The sequence below is a fragment of the Eublepharis macularius genome, chromosome 10, assembly GCF_028583425.1.
Source record: "Eublepharis macularius isolate TG4126 chromosome 10, MPM_Emac_v1.0, whole genome shotgun sequence".
In the NCBI taxonomy this organism is placed as follows: Eukaryota; Metazoa; Chordata; class Lepidosauria; order Squamata; family Eublepharidae; genus Eublepharis; species Eublepharis macularius.
In genome coordinates this window covers 4,285,571-4,302,018 of record NC_072799.1, presented here as the reverse complement: position 1 = coordinate 4,302,018, position 16,448 = coordinate 4,285,571, and the positions used below count along the sequence as shown (strand labels likewise).

At 46.7% G+C, this 16,448-nt stretch overlaps 1 protein-coding gene across 1 annotated transcript in view; it reads right to left on the bottom strand.

Moving 5' to 3' along the window:
- The window catches only part of ADAM33 (ADAM metallopeptidase domain 33), a 99,093-nt gene that overhangs the window by 41,384 nt on the left and 41,261 nt on the right, over positions 1–16,448 (bottom strand). Inside the window, exons 3-5 of the mRNA XM_054990141.1 lie at positions 10,151–10,229; positions 5,914–5,990; positions 1,513–1,702 (exon numbers count right to left, since the gene is read on the bottom strand). Of these exons, the coding sequence (XP_054846116.1) occupies positions 1,513–1,702; positions 5,914–5,990; positions 10,151–10,229 (346 nt within the window). The remainder of the gene's footprint in view (positions 1–1,512; positions 1,703–5,913; positions 5,991–10,150; positions 10,230–16,448) is intronic.

Below are 16,448 nucleotides of genomic sequence, written 5' to 3'. Positions count from 1 at the left end.
AGCCTGGGGGGGCGGAGTTTGGAGAGGGGAGGGGCCTCAGCAGGGTATAAAGCCACAGAGCCCACCCTCCAAAGAAGCCATTTCCTCCAGGAAAATTGATCTCTGTTGTCTGGAGATCAGCTACCAGTCTCTCTACATGAGACGTCTGACACGTGAAGAACACGTGTGGGGAGATGCAATGTTATCCGGGAAAGGTAGTTTAAAAAGACAGAGCTGGTGGCGGGGCAAAGGCTTTGCTATACACTGGAACTGTGTGAAGGGGCTATGAAATGCCAGAAGGGAAACTTCAGCCCATTACAACCTCTCCAGGTCCAAGCCTGGCTCTGGAAGGCAGCTCCAGCCCATTTCCATTCCTCACTGTCCTCTGGTTGCACTCCCACTCAGTTTTAGACTGGAGAGGTGAAATTGACAGAGTCCTCAGGGAGGTGAAGATGAAATTAACAAACTTGAAAAGCGATCTCCACTGGCTCTTCTTTTTAAACTATGCTTCCCAGCTAACAGTGCGTCTCCCTATACTTGATGAACACACATCGCAGCGTCTCATGTAGAGAGACTCTATAATTCCAAGAGATCTTGAGGCCCCGCCTGGAGGTTGCCAATCATAGCCTCTTGCATCATCGCTAAACATGGTGGTGTACCGCCTCCTCTGTGGCCAGTTGAGAGTACTAGCACTTTAGCAAGATTTGGGTCAAGTAGCACGTTAAAGACCAACTAGATTTCCAAGATGTGAGCTTTTGGGAATCAGAGCTCCCTTCATCAGATACTCTGAGCTACAGCAGAGGATCTTTCACAAGCCCAGGCCCACAGACCTTGGGCACGACCTAGGAGGATGTGCCATATGAATACAGAAGTGGTTCAATCGTGGTTCAAGGATGTCAGCTACCAGGTTTGGGAAAGCCCTGAGACCCTGGAGAGCTGCTCAAAGCCTGAGAGGGCAACATCAAGGTTCATGAATGAAGAGTTTAAGGCTTGGATCGTGCAAGCCGGAAACGGAGGTGGCAGAATGAATTGTGCCACTGTTGATGGCGGTGGGGAGATGTTTAGAATGTTAAGAAAGACCCCTGCAAATGGAAAACTAAGAAAGCAAAGAGGCAGACCCTTTTGCCCGCTGCCATGCAGCTAACTTTTCGTTTGTACGGAGCTTTTAAAGCAAATTAACATTCAAAGCTGGAATCTGCTCCCTGCAGTATGAAAGCGTGCAGCTCCATTTATCACCTCCAAGCTCTGCTACCTCATTCTCCTGCATGTGTGAACCTGGCCTGGCTCGCTATAAGGCAGATTCATTGCCTGTTCGCCTGTTTCTTCTTACAGACCTTCTGGCTCCCTCCATTCCACACAGGCTTACTCTCTACTTACTCCCCACTCCTACCGCAAATCCCCCTTTCAGCAACGGCTCCCTGTGGCTGGATTGATCTGAGAGAGGCAGCCTGGCTGAGGAATGCTTTGCCACGAGCTGATCCAGATTGCTAAGCGGTCCTGGCCATTTCTTGGAATCACCCCGGGGAGGTTTACCCGCTGGGGTGCTGCCGGTTTCAAGACTCGTGCAAGTTCTGCTATGTTGCTTGGGAGCAGCTCGCCGTGCCCGCAGACGCCGCCTTCAGAAGGCAAATGTTCTGCTCGGTAGATGACGTGATGCTCGGATCCTGAGTCCCCCGGAGGTTTTAGGTAATAGCTGTCATTCTGGCTGAGCGTGATCAGGCCGCTGCAAAAAGACAAGTAAGTGATTTATTTTTTTATTTTATTTTATTAGATTTATAGCCCGCCTTCCCATGAATCCAGAGGAGTTAGCTGTGTTAGTCTGTAGTTGCAAACCAGTAAAGAGTCCAGTAGCACCTTTAAGACTAACCAACTTTATTGCAGCATAAGCTTTCGAGAACCACAGCTCTCTTCATCAGATGCATCGTCAGATGCATCTGACAAAGAGAGCTGTGGTTCTCGAAAGCTTATCCTACAGATGCATCTGACAAAGAGAGCTGTGGTTCGTGAAAGCTTATGCTACAGATGCATCTGACGAAGAGAGCTGTGGTTCGTGAAAGCTTATGCTACAGATGCATCTGACGAAGACAGCTGTGGTTCTTGAAAACTTATGCTACAGATGCATCTGACGAAGAGAGCTGTGGTTCTTCAAAGCTTATGCTACAGATGCATGGATGAAGAGAGCTGTGGCTCTCAAAAGCTTATGCTACAATAAAGTTGGTTCGTCTTAAAGGTGCTACTGGACTCTTTACTATTTCCCCATGAATGGGCTTGGAGCAGATAACAACATCAATAAATAACAATAAATACAAATTTAGAAACATGAAACCATAAAAGGCAAATCGCAAATTATAATAATCCAATTTCCAACTTCAGGCACTGTTGCCAATTTCATAGGACACTATAACAAATTATAAAAAGCTATAGATTCCGGCTGTGGTATATCACACAGGGCAGGATGGTGTTCAGTAGTTAAACAAGAGGGGACAAGACACCGGCTCTCAACCAAAGGCCCGGTGGAATTATGATTCCTGTTGTAAAAACAATTACAACTGGATGGATCCCAATGGTCCGTTTTCCTAGAAGAGGTGAAGAAGGCTCTTTCTTAGGGAGGGAAGCATTATCCCTGGGGGGAATCAATCCGCTAATGAACAGGTAAACGGGGCTTGAGCTAGCAACCAAAGCAGCCAATTCAAAGCACCACTGATAATCCTTATATTTCTGGAACAACCCTACAGTGCGAAGGGGCTGAAAAAAGACTCAGGGCTGTTTTAAAGATACAACGGCCAGGGTAGGAGAGAGCCGTATCCGCCAGTTCCTTGGGGAAAGGGCAGAATAAAAACAATACAAATACAGAAAGGGCTGAATTCCAACTGAGTGTCCTTAACTTTTTAACCACATGGCTTTCCATCGTGACACACAGAGAAAGGAATGTCTGCGAGTGCCGCACTTCTTTTGTGGCGGGTCTGAGCTCACCCCTCTCTTCAGATGGGGGGAGAGGTGGAAGCATGGCCAAAATTTGTGACTGATCTGCCCCACCCCACAGTTCCAGGAGAGCACTAAGATCTAGGTCTGGATGCTGCTGGTAAGAAATCCTCCACAAAGTCTGCACAGCTACGAAAGCCATTATAGTGAATACAGCTTTACCGGACCTCCTCTCCGCTTCGGTTTAATTTGGCCCACCCTTTCTCCCAGTTACCAGGTACCATTTTGCTTGCTTCAAATGGTTTGTGATTGCTAACCAAGAGACAATGTTCCTAACCCTGCCCTGGCACTGTGGCCAGTCACGTTTCCTCTTCTTTGTCCTCCATAACTGGAAAACTGGGTATTTGGAAAGGGTTGTGTAATTCAGAAACACCAAGTTCCTAGCCCTCATGGATAGATATTGTGGGAGATGTTTAGGCAATATCTCAAGATTTCTGGAGCAGGACTTCCTCTGGCAAAATATCGGTGAAGCCACAACTGACTAGCTGCTTTCACTTGTTGGTTTCACACTCTTCCCTTTTTCCTCGGTCTCTTCTAAGAGCTAAGCTACAAGAGACGAATTACACAAGGACGAGCACATGAAGGGAGTCACAATCTTAGGCAGGAAGCTGTGTTTTAAAAGACAGATTGCAAGGCTCTGTCAATTTTGTCTCTCTACAGAGCCAGCAAAGATTGCTCCTCAGAGAGTTTCTTTATTTCCTCTTTGCCTCCTAGAAGGGGAGGTGAAACTGACAGAGCCTTTAGGAGGCAAAGAGGAAATTAACAAACCCTCTGTGGAGTGATCTTTGCTGGCTCTGTAGAGGGGGGAAATTGACAAAGCCTTCTGATCTCTTTTAAAACTCAGCTTCCCAGCTAACATTGCGACTCCCTTCACGTGCTCCTCCTCGTGTAATTCGTCTCTTGTAGCTTGACTCTCAGTGTCAGGGGGGCAGCCCCCCCCATTGAGTCTACAGTATTTTCTTGCACCAAGCCAAACCAGTAGGGCAGATAGGAGGAAAAAATGACATGTCCTCTTTCATAAATTGAAACACACACCCGTTAGACATGTCGTTCCTCACCCAAATACAATACACACCTTTGAAGGGGGCGGGGAGAAGAAAAGGCATGCATGTTACACGGAGCGGATGGGCAGTCGATTCAGAACAGACAAAAGAAGGTACTTCTTCACACATTGCACAAATTAATTTGCAGAGCATGGTGTAGTGGTTAGAGTGTCAGACTAGGTTCCAGGAGACCCAGGTTCGAATCCTTTCTCTGCTGTGGAAGCTTTCTGGGTGACCTTGGGCCAGTCGCACACACTCAGCCTAACTGACCTCGCAGGGTTGTTGTGAGGTTAAAAACAGAGGAGAGGAGAAGGACATAGCTGCCTTGTGACCCCACAGGGGAGAAAGGCAGAGTAGAAATAAAGTAAATGTACGATGTTTTATTGTTTTTATAATGTTTTTACTGTTTTTAATTTGTTTTCAAACCGCCCTGAGCCCGTCTGACGGGGAGGGCGGTCTAAAAATGTAATTAAATAAATAAATAAATAAATAAACCAAAATGTAGCAAGGGCATCCACCACAGAGGGCTTTAAAAAGGGGTTCAGGAGATTTACGGAAGATAAGCCTATCCATCAATGATGATTCTCTATAATAGTTGAATATGGAGCCTCCATGTTCAGAGGCAATATGCCTTCGAATATCAGTTGCTGGGGGCTAAGGGGAGAGTTCCGATTCTGCGTGCCTGCTTACGCACTTTCGGGGGCATTTGGCTGCCCGCTTTTAAGAAAAGAGGATGCTGGAGAAGATGCAATGCAGTAAAAGGTGGCTCTTTTGCCGAGTGGCAAGCCAGTGTAAAGGAGCGCGCAAAGTCCCAGGGGAAAGTGCTTTTTACTCAGCCAGCATCCAATTTAAATTAGGCCTCATTCTGTTGTGGCCTCAGGCAAGATTCCTGTCCTCTTCAAGGATGGGAGGCTGCTGTGCAGATGACTGACGGAGAGACTCATCCGAGTGTCCGTTAAGGTCTTGAGTCAAGTATCCGTTTTGTGCATAGCCGGGAGATGACCTCATTTTGCCGGCGTTCCTAAAGATGCCGCTCACACAGACGATGCCTGCCAGGGTTATTTCCAGTTTTCCAAAGGCAGGCCAGGGGGCCGGGCCTGTGGAATGGGAGGGAGAAGCAGTCCATGGAGGCTGCCAAGTATCCCCGGGGCAGCTCTTTCTCTGCCGTCCCTCTTCCAATCCCCGCCTCCAGTCCCTGCTGCAAAACAGCCATAACCAGAGAGACGGTGTGGTTGTAAGAGGAACAATAAGAGCATTCGAAGGACCCCACTGGACCAGCTCAAAAATCCATCTAATCCAGCATTTAGTTCCTAACAGATGACTCCGGGAAGCAAAGAAGAAGGGCATGAAGTTCCCCTATACATTGCTTCTGAACAGGGAGGTTCCATTTAGCCAATACGGCTGACAGCTGTTGAGAGGCCTGCCCTCCAAGAATTTGTCTTCTCTCCTTTTAAACAGATCTCAGTTACCGGCCAGTATTCTATCCTGTGGCAATGAGTTCCACAAGTTAATTGTGCATGCTGCAAAGAAAGACTTTATTTCATTTGTTTTGAACTATTGCTCATCAGTTTCATTGGCAAAAACAAAAGAGGAACCCACTCAAATATATGAAATTTGAAGGTGAAAACACAAGAGTAGGGTGCAAACACAGTCAAAGGAGCAATCTATATATAAAGAATAAAGTCTGATATAATCAAATAAATAAATAAATAATGAACAACAGTCAAAACCAATAAGGTGGTACACGTAAGTGCTATCAGGTGCTATATACAAAGTACTATCTCCAGGTAACTGATGGATATTGTACGTATCAGTCGATAACAAGGTCAAGTTCACGCGCTGACAAATTATTCAATTCCACAGGTTACTGGAATATCTGAATGCTCAGACTCCAAATTGCCCTTCTTACCTGATTCCGGAGCACGTGCTCAGCACCAGCCAGGAATCCGCGTGCCCTCGGACATGACCATGGTAGTAACAGTGTTCCTGTAAGAAGAGGCAATGGAGGGAGATTTGTGACATGGAAATGGTTTTGTGCATGCAAACAATCTGGCCATCAGAAGCAGACGACCTTCAGCTTTCACTGAATACTAACAACAACGATTCATAGATCCAGAGGAGTTAGCCGTGTTAGTCTGAAGTTGCAAAATCGTAAAAAGTCCAGTAGCACTTTTAAGACTAACCAACTTACAATAAGCTACAATAAAGTTGGTTAGTCTTAAAGGTGCTACTGGACTCTTTACTCATTTATTCAGACTCCAACCCATCCCGGAGATTTGGGAGGAAGAGACCCAAATCTAATACTAGATTGTTCTACCAGCTGAATTATTTTTAATTGATTAGTTTCAATCTTTGAATGATGAATCAATCCATACCTATATTTTAATCAATCTCTGTATTACCCAAGTCTCAACAAAAGGTCTTTTGGGGGGTTGTTGAAGGAAATATGAAATAATTTATCAATGTATGTACTCAGTATTAGAGAGAAAGGCCATTTATTTATATAAAATACCTGCAGGCTATTTTTCCCTTGAATAGCTCAAGGCGGCTCACAAGGGACTATCCAATGGTATAAATGATATCAATAAAAAACAAATAATAAGGACTATAGCGGAAGGAGTTGGAAATGTTAATATATGGATACAACATTCTATCATATGTAGTGGACATATAAGAAGGCAAGAAAATATTGGACAAAAATACGTGAAGAGAAGAGATGCAAAAGATATTAAAGTTTTGCTTTGAGCTGTATCCCCCCCGAAAAATTATTAAATATTGTGCCCAGTAATATTATTAAAACATACAGTGAACTTTTTAAATATATGGTGACAGCAGCGAAAGTAGTCTATGTAGCAAAATGGAAGACAGAATCTTGCCCAGATGTGACTGAGTAGATGAACAAATTGTATTAATATGCGTCTATGGCCAAATTGACTTCTTATATACGTAACAAACCTATCTTAGAATTTCAGGGAAAAAATGGAAAGCCTTTTTTTAATAGCTATTATTAAAGTAGACCAACTGTAAAATTAACATTTTAAAACTTTGATTATAAATGTTGAGTATATGTAAGTAAGGGGATGGAGAGGAGAAATAGTTTTGTTGGATAATCGGCTGTTATATATTCTGTTTTTATTGTTTTTGTGCAGTGTTATATATCTTGCTTAGAGGGATGCCAGACCCCTGGCAGGGGTGGGGGATCCCCCGGCCCCGCCCCCCACACCCTGGCCCTACTTACCTGGCCAGCGGGGGGCACGCACCTTCCATGCGCTCTCCCCTGCGGAGCTGCATGCTACCATATGCAGCAGCTGCCTGGATTGGGCCTGTTTTGTCCTGGATTGGGGCTGCTGCGGAGCACAGCTCCTGCGCTCCACAGTAGCCCAAAATGGGTCTGTTTTGGCCCAAACAGGGCTCATTTCGTGCCCATTTTGGCATGGGTTGGGCTCGTTTTGGACCACTGCGGAGCGCAAGAGCACTCCCATGCTCCACAGTAGCCCCGATCCAGGCCAAAACAGGCCCAATCTGTGCCAAAACGGGCCCAGAACGAGCCCAATTTGGGCCAAAACAGGCCCGTTTTGGGCTGCTGCAGAGCACAGGAGCACTCCTGTGCTCCGCAGCGACCCCAATCTGAGCCCCTGCGGAGCGTGGGCGTGCTCCCAGGGACTGTGTGATGACGTCACTTCCCGGAAGTGACATCATCGTGCTTGTGGGAGCAATTGTGCATGCTTCGCACACACGCACCCCCCACCACAAGAGGTAAGTACAAGGAGTCAGTCCCCCACTGGGAGGTTAAGAGGGACTGGCAACCCTACTTGCTTATATTATTTTATCCATTGTTCATTGTCTTTGTTATTTATTGTTTTTCTTTACTTCCAAATAAAAACTTAAAATGAAAAAGTATAAATACAAATAATCCTGATAATATAAACATGTCCCTTAATCCACTTTTAAAAAACCAGAAGACCCCAGCCAATGGCATACACTCCATTTCTCCAAAGCCCTACCAAATAAGGCACCCCAGCCCCTCTTTCACAGTATCTCACGTGGCTTTGGATGCTTCAGGATTCCTCTTTGCTATGCGCACCTGTCTTGATATGATTTATCCTGACATGGAGATCTTAGATCTGGACTACTGAAAAACTATCATCTACATTAATGCATCTTTGGGAGACCTGTTCTATTTGAATGGGGAAGTGGGACCTACTCACTCCGTGAGTATCAACGTCTTTTTTGTGTTTATTTAGTGCTCAGTCAGGCATTCTATAGTATATGGTGCGTGTAAAACAAACAAAAACCACAAAGGAAGGCCTCATGGCCGAAATGCATTTGGTTACGTGTGTATAATGACGATTGTAACAGTACCTGATCATTTTTAAGATGCTTGTAAATGTATAAACATATGTATAGTTGCTATTGTTTAATTGCAATTATTTAAGAATTTCTACACTTGGGGAAGGCACTGATATAGATATAGATATAGATATAGATATAGATATAGATATAGATATAGATATAGATATAGATATAGATATAGATATAGATATAGATATAGATATAGATATAGATATAGAGTGCTATTGTTTTAATCATATAATAGAGTTTTATTAAAGATTTTAGTATTTGTTTTGGCATTGGTCTTGGCACTTGCATGTAAAAGGGTTTTTTTCCTATCACCCTTTTTGGTTACCTACACCGCTGGTGTCCAAGCCAAGTCCAAGCCAAGCCCTCTGGCATTGCCAGTCCTGGCCGGCAGCAGCACAGACCAAGCAGGGGATGACTGTACAGTGGGAGGCAGTGCGGTGTAGTGGTTAGACTGAGGGCCAAGCTACACATGACGAATTACACTTGAACGGCAAGTGGATTGAGTGGAGGGCAAGTGAACAGGGAGAAATACACTTGCTGTTCAAGTGTCATTCGTCATGTGTAGCTTGGCCCTAAGATTTGGGAGATTCTGGTTCAATTCCTCACTCCGTCACGGAAGCTGGCTGAGTGACCTTGGGCCAATCACACATTCTCGGCCTAACCTACCTCACAAGGTTGCCGTGAGGTTGAAATGGAGGAGAGAGGAATGTAAGCCGCTTTGGGTTCCCATTGGGGACAAAAGCCAGATATAAATGAAGTAAATAAATGAATAAGCGCTGGAAACAAAGCAGAGTGCAACTTTCCAGCATGGCAGAGGTGGGTAGCGCTTGGCTAGCACCCATGTCAGTGCCAACACACTCTAGATCAAGTTTAGAACGGTTTTAAAAAGTGGATTGTAATATGATTTGTGGATGAATTATATGCACAGATTTTTAAAATAGAGGAAACCCTTAAAGGTTATTTGGTGGGCTAGTATTGAAGCCTGAACACGGCTGTTCTTGGTTTATTTGGTTTATTACATATTGTGGTCCCTTGTTGTGGTCCAGATTTTTAAAATGGCAAAAGGATCTCAAGGAGGAAAGATATTCGGATCGGGGCTACAGGTAGGGGGAATGTTACATTCCCATAGGAATTGCTCCCTCTCATGGTTGCCATTTGAAACAATATAGAGCCAAGCTACAAGTGATGAATTACAAGTGATCAAGTGGAGAGCAAATGAATGGCAAGTGAACAGGGAGGAATACACGTGAATCTGTTCACTTGCCAGGCAAGTGTAATTCGTCACTTGTAGCTTGGCTCATAGACCCCCGTTTATATCTTTCCCCACCCAGGGAGGCAGCTAGCAGCTGGTGGAGGTGACCCTATTGGGAAACAGCCCGAAAGGGTTAAAATCTCTCTCCTCTGTGTAGCGTTTTCAAACTTGATCTGCCCCTTCACCCCGATGCTATAAACCTTTTAAAAAAGAATGCAGGCGATCTCTCCCTGCAGTTATATCAGCTGGCGAGCTGAGCATGCATTCAGCTTGCATGTCTCTTAAAGCAAATTGCAAAGCTGGACGAAGAAACTCGCTGCCAAGAAAAAACACTTCTCTTTTTTAAAAAAAAAAAAAATCTTGGTTTATTATTTTTTTTAAAGGAGAAGGGAAAGGATGAATGCTCAAGAACTGCCTGCCTGCCAAATTCTAAAGCAAAACATGTGCCCGATGCATTTACAAGTGCAACAACAACTGTTTGGCTGCAAAGCTGCCACCCCACCCCACCCACGACCCCTGGTGTTCTACTTACGGTACGGCTGGGGGTCACGGTCACTGCCTGTCCATCCTTTGCATAATGTGTCTCAGTGTAATCCGGTGACAGCAGCTCGCTGCAAAAATAGGAAGGGGGTGGGGGGGAAAGGGCAGTGGTTAGAACGAACCATGCATGACACATTGGCCTCTGATACATCAGATGCTTATGGGTCCCACCCAAGAGCATGCCAATACTGGATTCCTTTCCGAGAGTTTTGGGATCTGTAAGTTCCCGTTACATGCATCGCTTTCCTTCTTGGCTTGCTCTTCCTTCCCTCCTTGTATTACCTTCCCTGCATTCAGGGCTTTTTTCCAGCAGGAACGCAGTGAAACGGAGTTCCGGCACCGCTTGAAAATGGTCACATGGCCGGTGGTCTTGCCCCCTGATCTCCAGGCAGAGGGGAGTTGAGATTGCCCTCCACGCAATTGCAGCAGTGTGGACAGCAATCTAAACTCCCCTCTGTCTGGAGATCAGGGGGCGGGGCCACCAGCCATGTGACCATTCTAGCCAAGGGCAATTTAAACGTTAAAAAATCCCCCCCTTGTTCCAGCTGACCCAAAGTGACGTCATTGTGCGGTCCTGAGTTCCACCACCTCTTTTCCCAGAAAAAAAGCCCTGCCTGCATCAAATTTTAGTTTGTAATTCCCACAGAGGAGGGACTTGTCGTTTTGTTACTAATGCCCATCTGACAGACATGCTCCCTTTAGAGTAGCCAGACACAAACCCAGTGTGGTGTAATGGTTAGCAGTTTAGACAAGGACCGGGAAGCCCTGAGTTCAAATCCCCCCTCAGCCATGAAGCGCACTAGGTGACAAGCCAGCACTCACTCTCTCGTTATGTCTCTCAGCCAAGCCTATCTCGCAGGGTTGCTGTGAAGACAGAATGTAGGGGAACCAAATATGTTGCTCTGAGCCCCTTGGAAGAAGGATGAAATAAAATGTGGCAGAAAGAACAGTATAGGACAAGTTTGGGACAAGTGCACACGTATCAAGAGGGCCAACCAATTTGTACTCCATCATGGGGCAGTGAGTTCCACCATTGAGGAACTGAGAATATATATATTTGCATAAGCCAACCTCAATGTTTGCCCAATATCTTTTCTGCTATGAAAGCTTTATAGGGTACAGGGAAGTCTCAGATCTTAACACCTGAATTCATTTCAATTCTTTCCCCCTCCCAATTAAAAAAACACATTTATTCTGCCATAACTGCGATTCTAATCTGCAGTAATCCACACTGAGACCTCCTTAAACAGGGAAGACATCCAGTTCTCCCAAGACAGAGCCTTGGACTCGAATGTTCAGCAACACCCAGAAATGGGGGCAGAAACCCATACGAGCCAGTCCAAGGACTGCCTTAAATGGAGCAGCCGGCGTGGTTCTGTTATCGCAAGAGCAGAAGAGGAGCCTGCGAAGATTTGTCTCTGCCTTCTCCAGACTTCCTTGCTTGGGGAGGGGATGTATGTGGATTAGCAGACATGCATTGGGCATGATTCACCGCTCCTTGAGCTTTTCAAACCCCACTTAGATTGCCTTCTCGCGCCCTTCCCTGGGTTCCTGTCTTAAGACTCTCCCGTTTGGAGAAAAAACAGGGTTATGTTTTTTAAAAAGAAAAACAAAGCCTTCGCATCCAAGCCTGGCCTCCGTTAGGGCCCAGCATGCCGCGGTCTTAAAAACTAAATCTAATAAAAGTAGTGAAGAAAACAGAATGATGCAATAGGCATAATCGTGCCAACCTTTTCGTAGAAGTTGGCCCCATGAGGGACACCACAGTGTTGTCCCTGGCCAGCTCGGCCATTCTTTCTGGGGCTTGTGAGATTCCACAAGTGTTTTCCACACAACTTCATGTTAGAGTTGCAAATCCAAAGGTCTAGAAGCTTGCTTTTTAAGAAAAAACAAAATACTGGAATTTTATTTATTTATTATTTATTTGTGTTACTTATATTCTGCCTTTCTCACTGAGACTCAAGGCGGATTACATAGTGTGAGATTAGTACCATCAGTGGCAAGGACAAGGGCAGGCATTTCCGTACAGTGTCAAAAACATTTCCATAAACAATGTCACAGGATAAAAGAATATAAGTTTACAAAGATAGAGTATTAGCAAGGATCCAGTACGAGGTTGAGGAATCGCTCAAACAGAACATAATCAATTCTAGGACTCACATGGAACAACATAAAGCACAGGTAGGATATAGGAGTACATATTTAAAGCTATAGCTAATATGTAAAGCAACATAATGGTGAAATCTATGGTTCCTCACTCTTTAGCGAAACATTTGGGATCCCTTTCCTACATTTGGGATCCTTTTTCTCTTAGCTGAGAAAAAAAAGGCCTTTTTGAATAATTCAGTTTTACAGCAGGACAGCATTTTGCACCTAGTCGCAAATCCTGTTCTTAGGGACACAAACCTGACCGGATGCATTCTGGCACCACAAACAGAATACCAACGCATGAGGCCGCCTGATACTAAACTAGGGTATCTGTCCATCCGACCACTATTATCTGTCCTGCCTGGAAGCTGCCCAGTGTTGAGGAGTCTGTGGCACTCCCTTGCAAGGGTCAGTTCTCCGGTTTGGGGTTGCCAACCGCCATGTGGGGCCTGAAATTCTCCCAGAACTACGGTTGATCTCTGGACTCCGGTAGTATTGCCAGGTCCTCTTACCCTCCTGGCAAGTACCCAGCAGTACTTTATTGACTCCTCCTCACGTACAGAGCACCTGCTCTCACGCTGTGATGATGTCACTTCCAGAAGCATGATGATGTCATTTCTGGAAGTGGCATCATCATGCAGGCCCCACGTGCACGCCCAGGGTGCCTGCCCCCCCCCCCGCCATCTTTTCGTCCTGCCGGTCTGGTGAGTAGCAGTGGGGGCAGAGGGTAGGAATGGGAGATCTCCTGCCCTCACCGGGGGCCTGGCAGCCCTAGACTATGGATATCAGTTCCCCTTGAGAAAAGAGTAGCTTCAGAGGGCAGACTCTAGGCATACCATAGATTCTAGGTGAAATCCCTCCCGAAATCCCTCCCCCTCCATCGACCCTGGTCCCAAATCTCCAGGAATTTTCCAGACCAGAGTTGGCAACCCTTTTCATCACCCAAGCAGCTGCTCAAGACACCAACTGGCACTGAAGACTCTTCTTCTTCCCATCAGCATGGGCAGGGGTCATTTCGTAGAAAAAGTGCTGGAGGAACTCATTAGCGTAACTCATTAGCATATGCCACGCCCCTTGACATCACCGGAAATGTGTCATTGGCATGACTGATTTGCATATGCCACACCCCCTGACGTCACCTATCCTAGCTGTTTTGGACCCAATCCTGGCCATTCAGGACCAAAATTGGGCCCAAAATGGCAAAAAGTGGCTGAAAATGGCCAGAAAGGGGCCCAAAAAGGTCAGGATCAGGCCACTGCTGAGTGGGAGAGTGATCCACCACCCGTTAGTGGCCCAATCCAGGCCGTTTCGACCCCAATCCAGGACGAAACGCGCCCAAAATGGCCAAGAGTCAGGTGGGTGGGGCCACCTGACAAGTTACCTCTTTGGGGAACTGCTGGAACAGTGTTCCTGTGTGTTCCCCCGAAAATGAGCCTGCATGGGAGAAGGACATGAGTACAGTTTCTACCTGCTCTCACCACCCTCTAAAACAGCCATTTTCTCCAGGGGGACTTGTCTCTGTCGTCTGGAGATCAGTTGTCATTCCGAGAGACTTCGGAAGTTGACAGCCCTGGTTGCAAGAGACACACAAAGCGAGCAGCGGACAGCATATCGAGTTGCTGCTCTGCATCTCGGAGATTTCTGCTGCTCTTGAGGAAAAGCAGGCCTCAGCCTTATCTAGTGGGCGTCTCCACTACCCTGGTCACCCCCTCCCCTAAAAAGGTTGCACAAAGTCACTCTGCGGCCTTTTTCCCACAGCTGTGTGCAGTCTCTCACCAGCCTTGCTGGGCGGCTGTGGGGCTGACACAGAAACACAGCCTCGCCGCTGACAAATCTCTTCCTGATGTCGGGAAGGGACCGTAAAAGCCCAGAATGGAGACGGAGGATTAATTAAAAGCAGAGACCAGGCAGAACCCTGGGCCCGGATGCCTTTCTCTCTCGGGTCACAGACGGTGGGAAAAAGAATACATCTTGGCGAAGGTTGGGGGTGGGAGCAGACACCAAAGGCAACGGTTCAGCTAGGGTTGCCAGCTCCAAGTTGGGAAATTCCTGGAGATCTGGGGGGTGAAACCTGGAGAAACCTGGAGAAAGTGGGGTTTGGGGAGGGAAAGGACCTTGGCATGGCATAACTCCATAGAGTCCACCCTCAAAAGTAGCCATTTTCTCCAGGTGAACTGATCTCTGTGGCCTGGAGACAAGATGTAATTCTGGGAGAGCTCCAACCACTACCTGGAGGCTGGCAACCCTAGGTTCAGCCAAGGCCGGCCTGAAACATTTTGATGGCAGAGGCGGAAAACCCATTTGGAATTTCACCTTCTGATGGATGAAGAGGAGCCCAATCCAGCAGGTTGCCAACCTCCAGGTGGATCCTGAGCTCCTCCCAGAATTGCAACAGAGATTCCCTGGAGGAAATGGCTGATGGACTTCCACAAGATCATATCTAAGCATCAAAGGGAAGGCACAATTTTTTTTTCTGCTAAGGGGGGAAAAGAACACCCAAATTAAAATCCAAGAAAAGTAACAGGTTTCTCTTGTGCCTAAAAGAAAACAAAAAACCTATGTGTCAAGGGAGCCCCTATTGGAAAGGCATCTTATAGTCGAGGCACCACCAGAGGAATAGCCTTGCCGCTGGTTGGTACCCAGCTGGCTTCTGTAGAGGGTCTTCTTAACTGGTAAGCAAGTTCAAAGAGGAGCAGGCACTCCTTTAGAGATCGTGGTTTCAGGCCACGGAAACAAATCCACAAAGCTGCCTTAAACCGAATGCAAATCTTGATCTATCAAGGTTAGGATTGGCTCCTCTGACTGGCGGCCGCTCTCTGGGATATCAGGTAGGGGTCTTCGACGTCCTTTTCTAACTGGGGACTGAACTTGGAACTTTCTCCCTCCCCCTCCCCAAAATATCAACCTCAGTCAATGGCATTTTTATCCCACCATTCCTCCATAGTGCTCAGGGAGGCACTGGCCCCCATTTTTCCTACAAACAACACTGTGGGGTAGGCTAGGTTGGGGGAAAGTGACTGGCCCACGATTGCCAAGCAAGTATCATGGAGATTTGAACCCGAGTTTTCCAGACCCCAGTCTGACACATTAAATGCTGCAAAGTTCACAAGTTCTCTAGGTGTCTGAAAACGGGCGAGAAGTTTCCATGGGCCCCTGCTGAGTTGGCTCTGGGTTTACTGTGAAACGTCCCACTTGCCGCGTTGCTCCACAGCTCATTTGGAATCCTTGTCTCAAGGCCTTTAAGAGCTTGGGACTTGCTCCGATCCCTTTTGCAGAAGAGGGAGCAGAAACTCCAAGCTTCGTTTCTGGCCGTGCCACTGCTTCGTTCAGAGATGCATCGGTCACACTCGGGTAAAAGGAGTCTGGGAGCAACACAGCTGCCGGTATCCACAGCAGTTCCTTCCCTTAAGCAGCATCCCCCTGGAGGGGAAGAACTGGCTGCCCCCTGCAGCACTAAGGAGGAAGTACAGTCCTTTGCTCCTTTCCATCACAGCGCACCCACCCATCTGGGGCAGCTGCAACAGCAAAGCACAGGAAACTGCTCCTCTCCATCCAGGGCTCTGACTGTTTCTCGAGGCTTGCTGGCCACACAAAGAACAGCTAGGTGTCAGAGTGCCAGTTTGATTGTCAGTTTTCTAGCCAGAGTTACGCCATATTAACTTGCTATAATCCGTAGTTGTTTAGCTTTCTCCCTCTAGGCCCAGGTGGTGCCCAGGCCACATATATCCATAGGAGAGAAGAGTTCTTATCAGCCCCTTCCGGCCGATGACCTTGACGTCCTCGTCTTCCCGTGCCTTCGCAGACAGGACTAAGGGGGGAGGCTGGGAATGGGTGTTTGAAACGTTACTTTCATTTCATGTGTCATTCTCAACAAAGCTTTCGTTCAGCCAAGGGCCTCAAGCCCTTGGATTGTGGACACCTGTATCCTGAGCATAATCTTTCAATAAACCTTTTGAAACCAAGAAACCTTGTGCTTCTTGCAGAAGGGGGGAAACGAACTCTGGATAACTGGGATTCCATAGGTTGTTGTGGGTTTTCCAGGCTGTATTGCTGTGGTCTTGGCATTGTAGTTCCTGACGTTTCGCCAGCAGCTGTGGCTGGCATCTTCAGAGGTGTAGCACCAAAAGACAGAGATCTCTCAG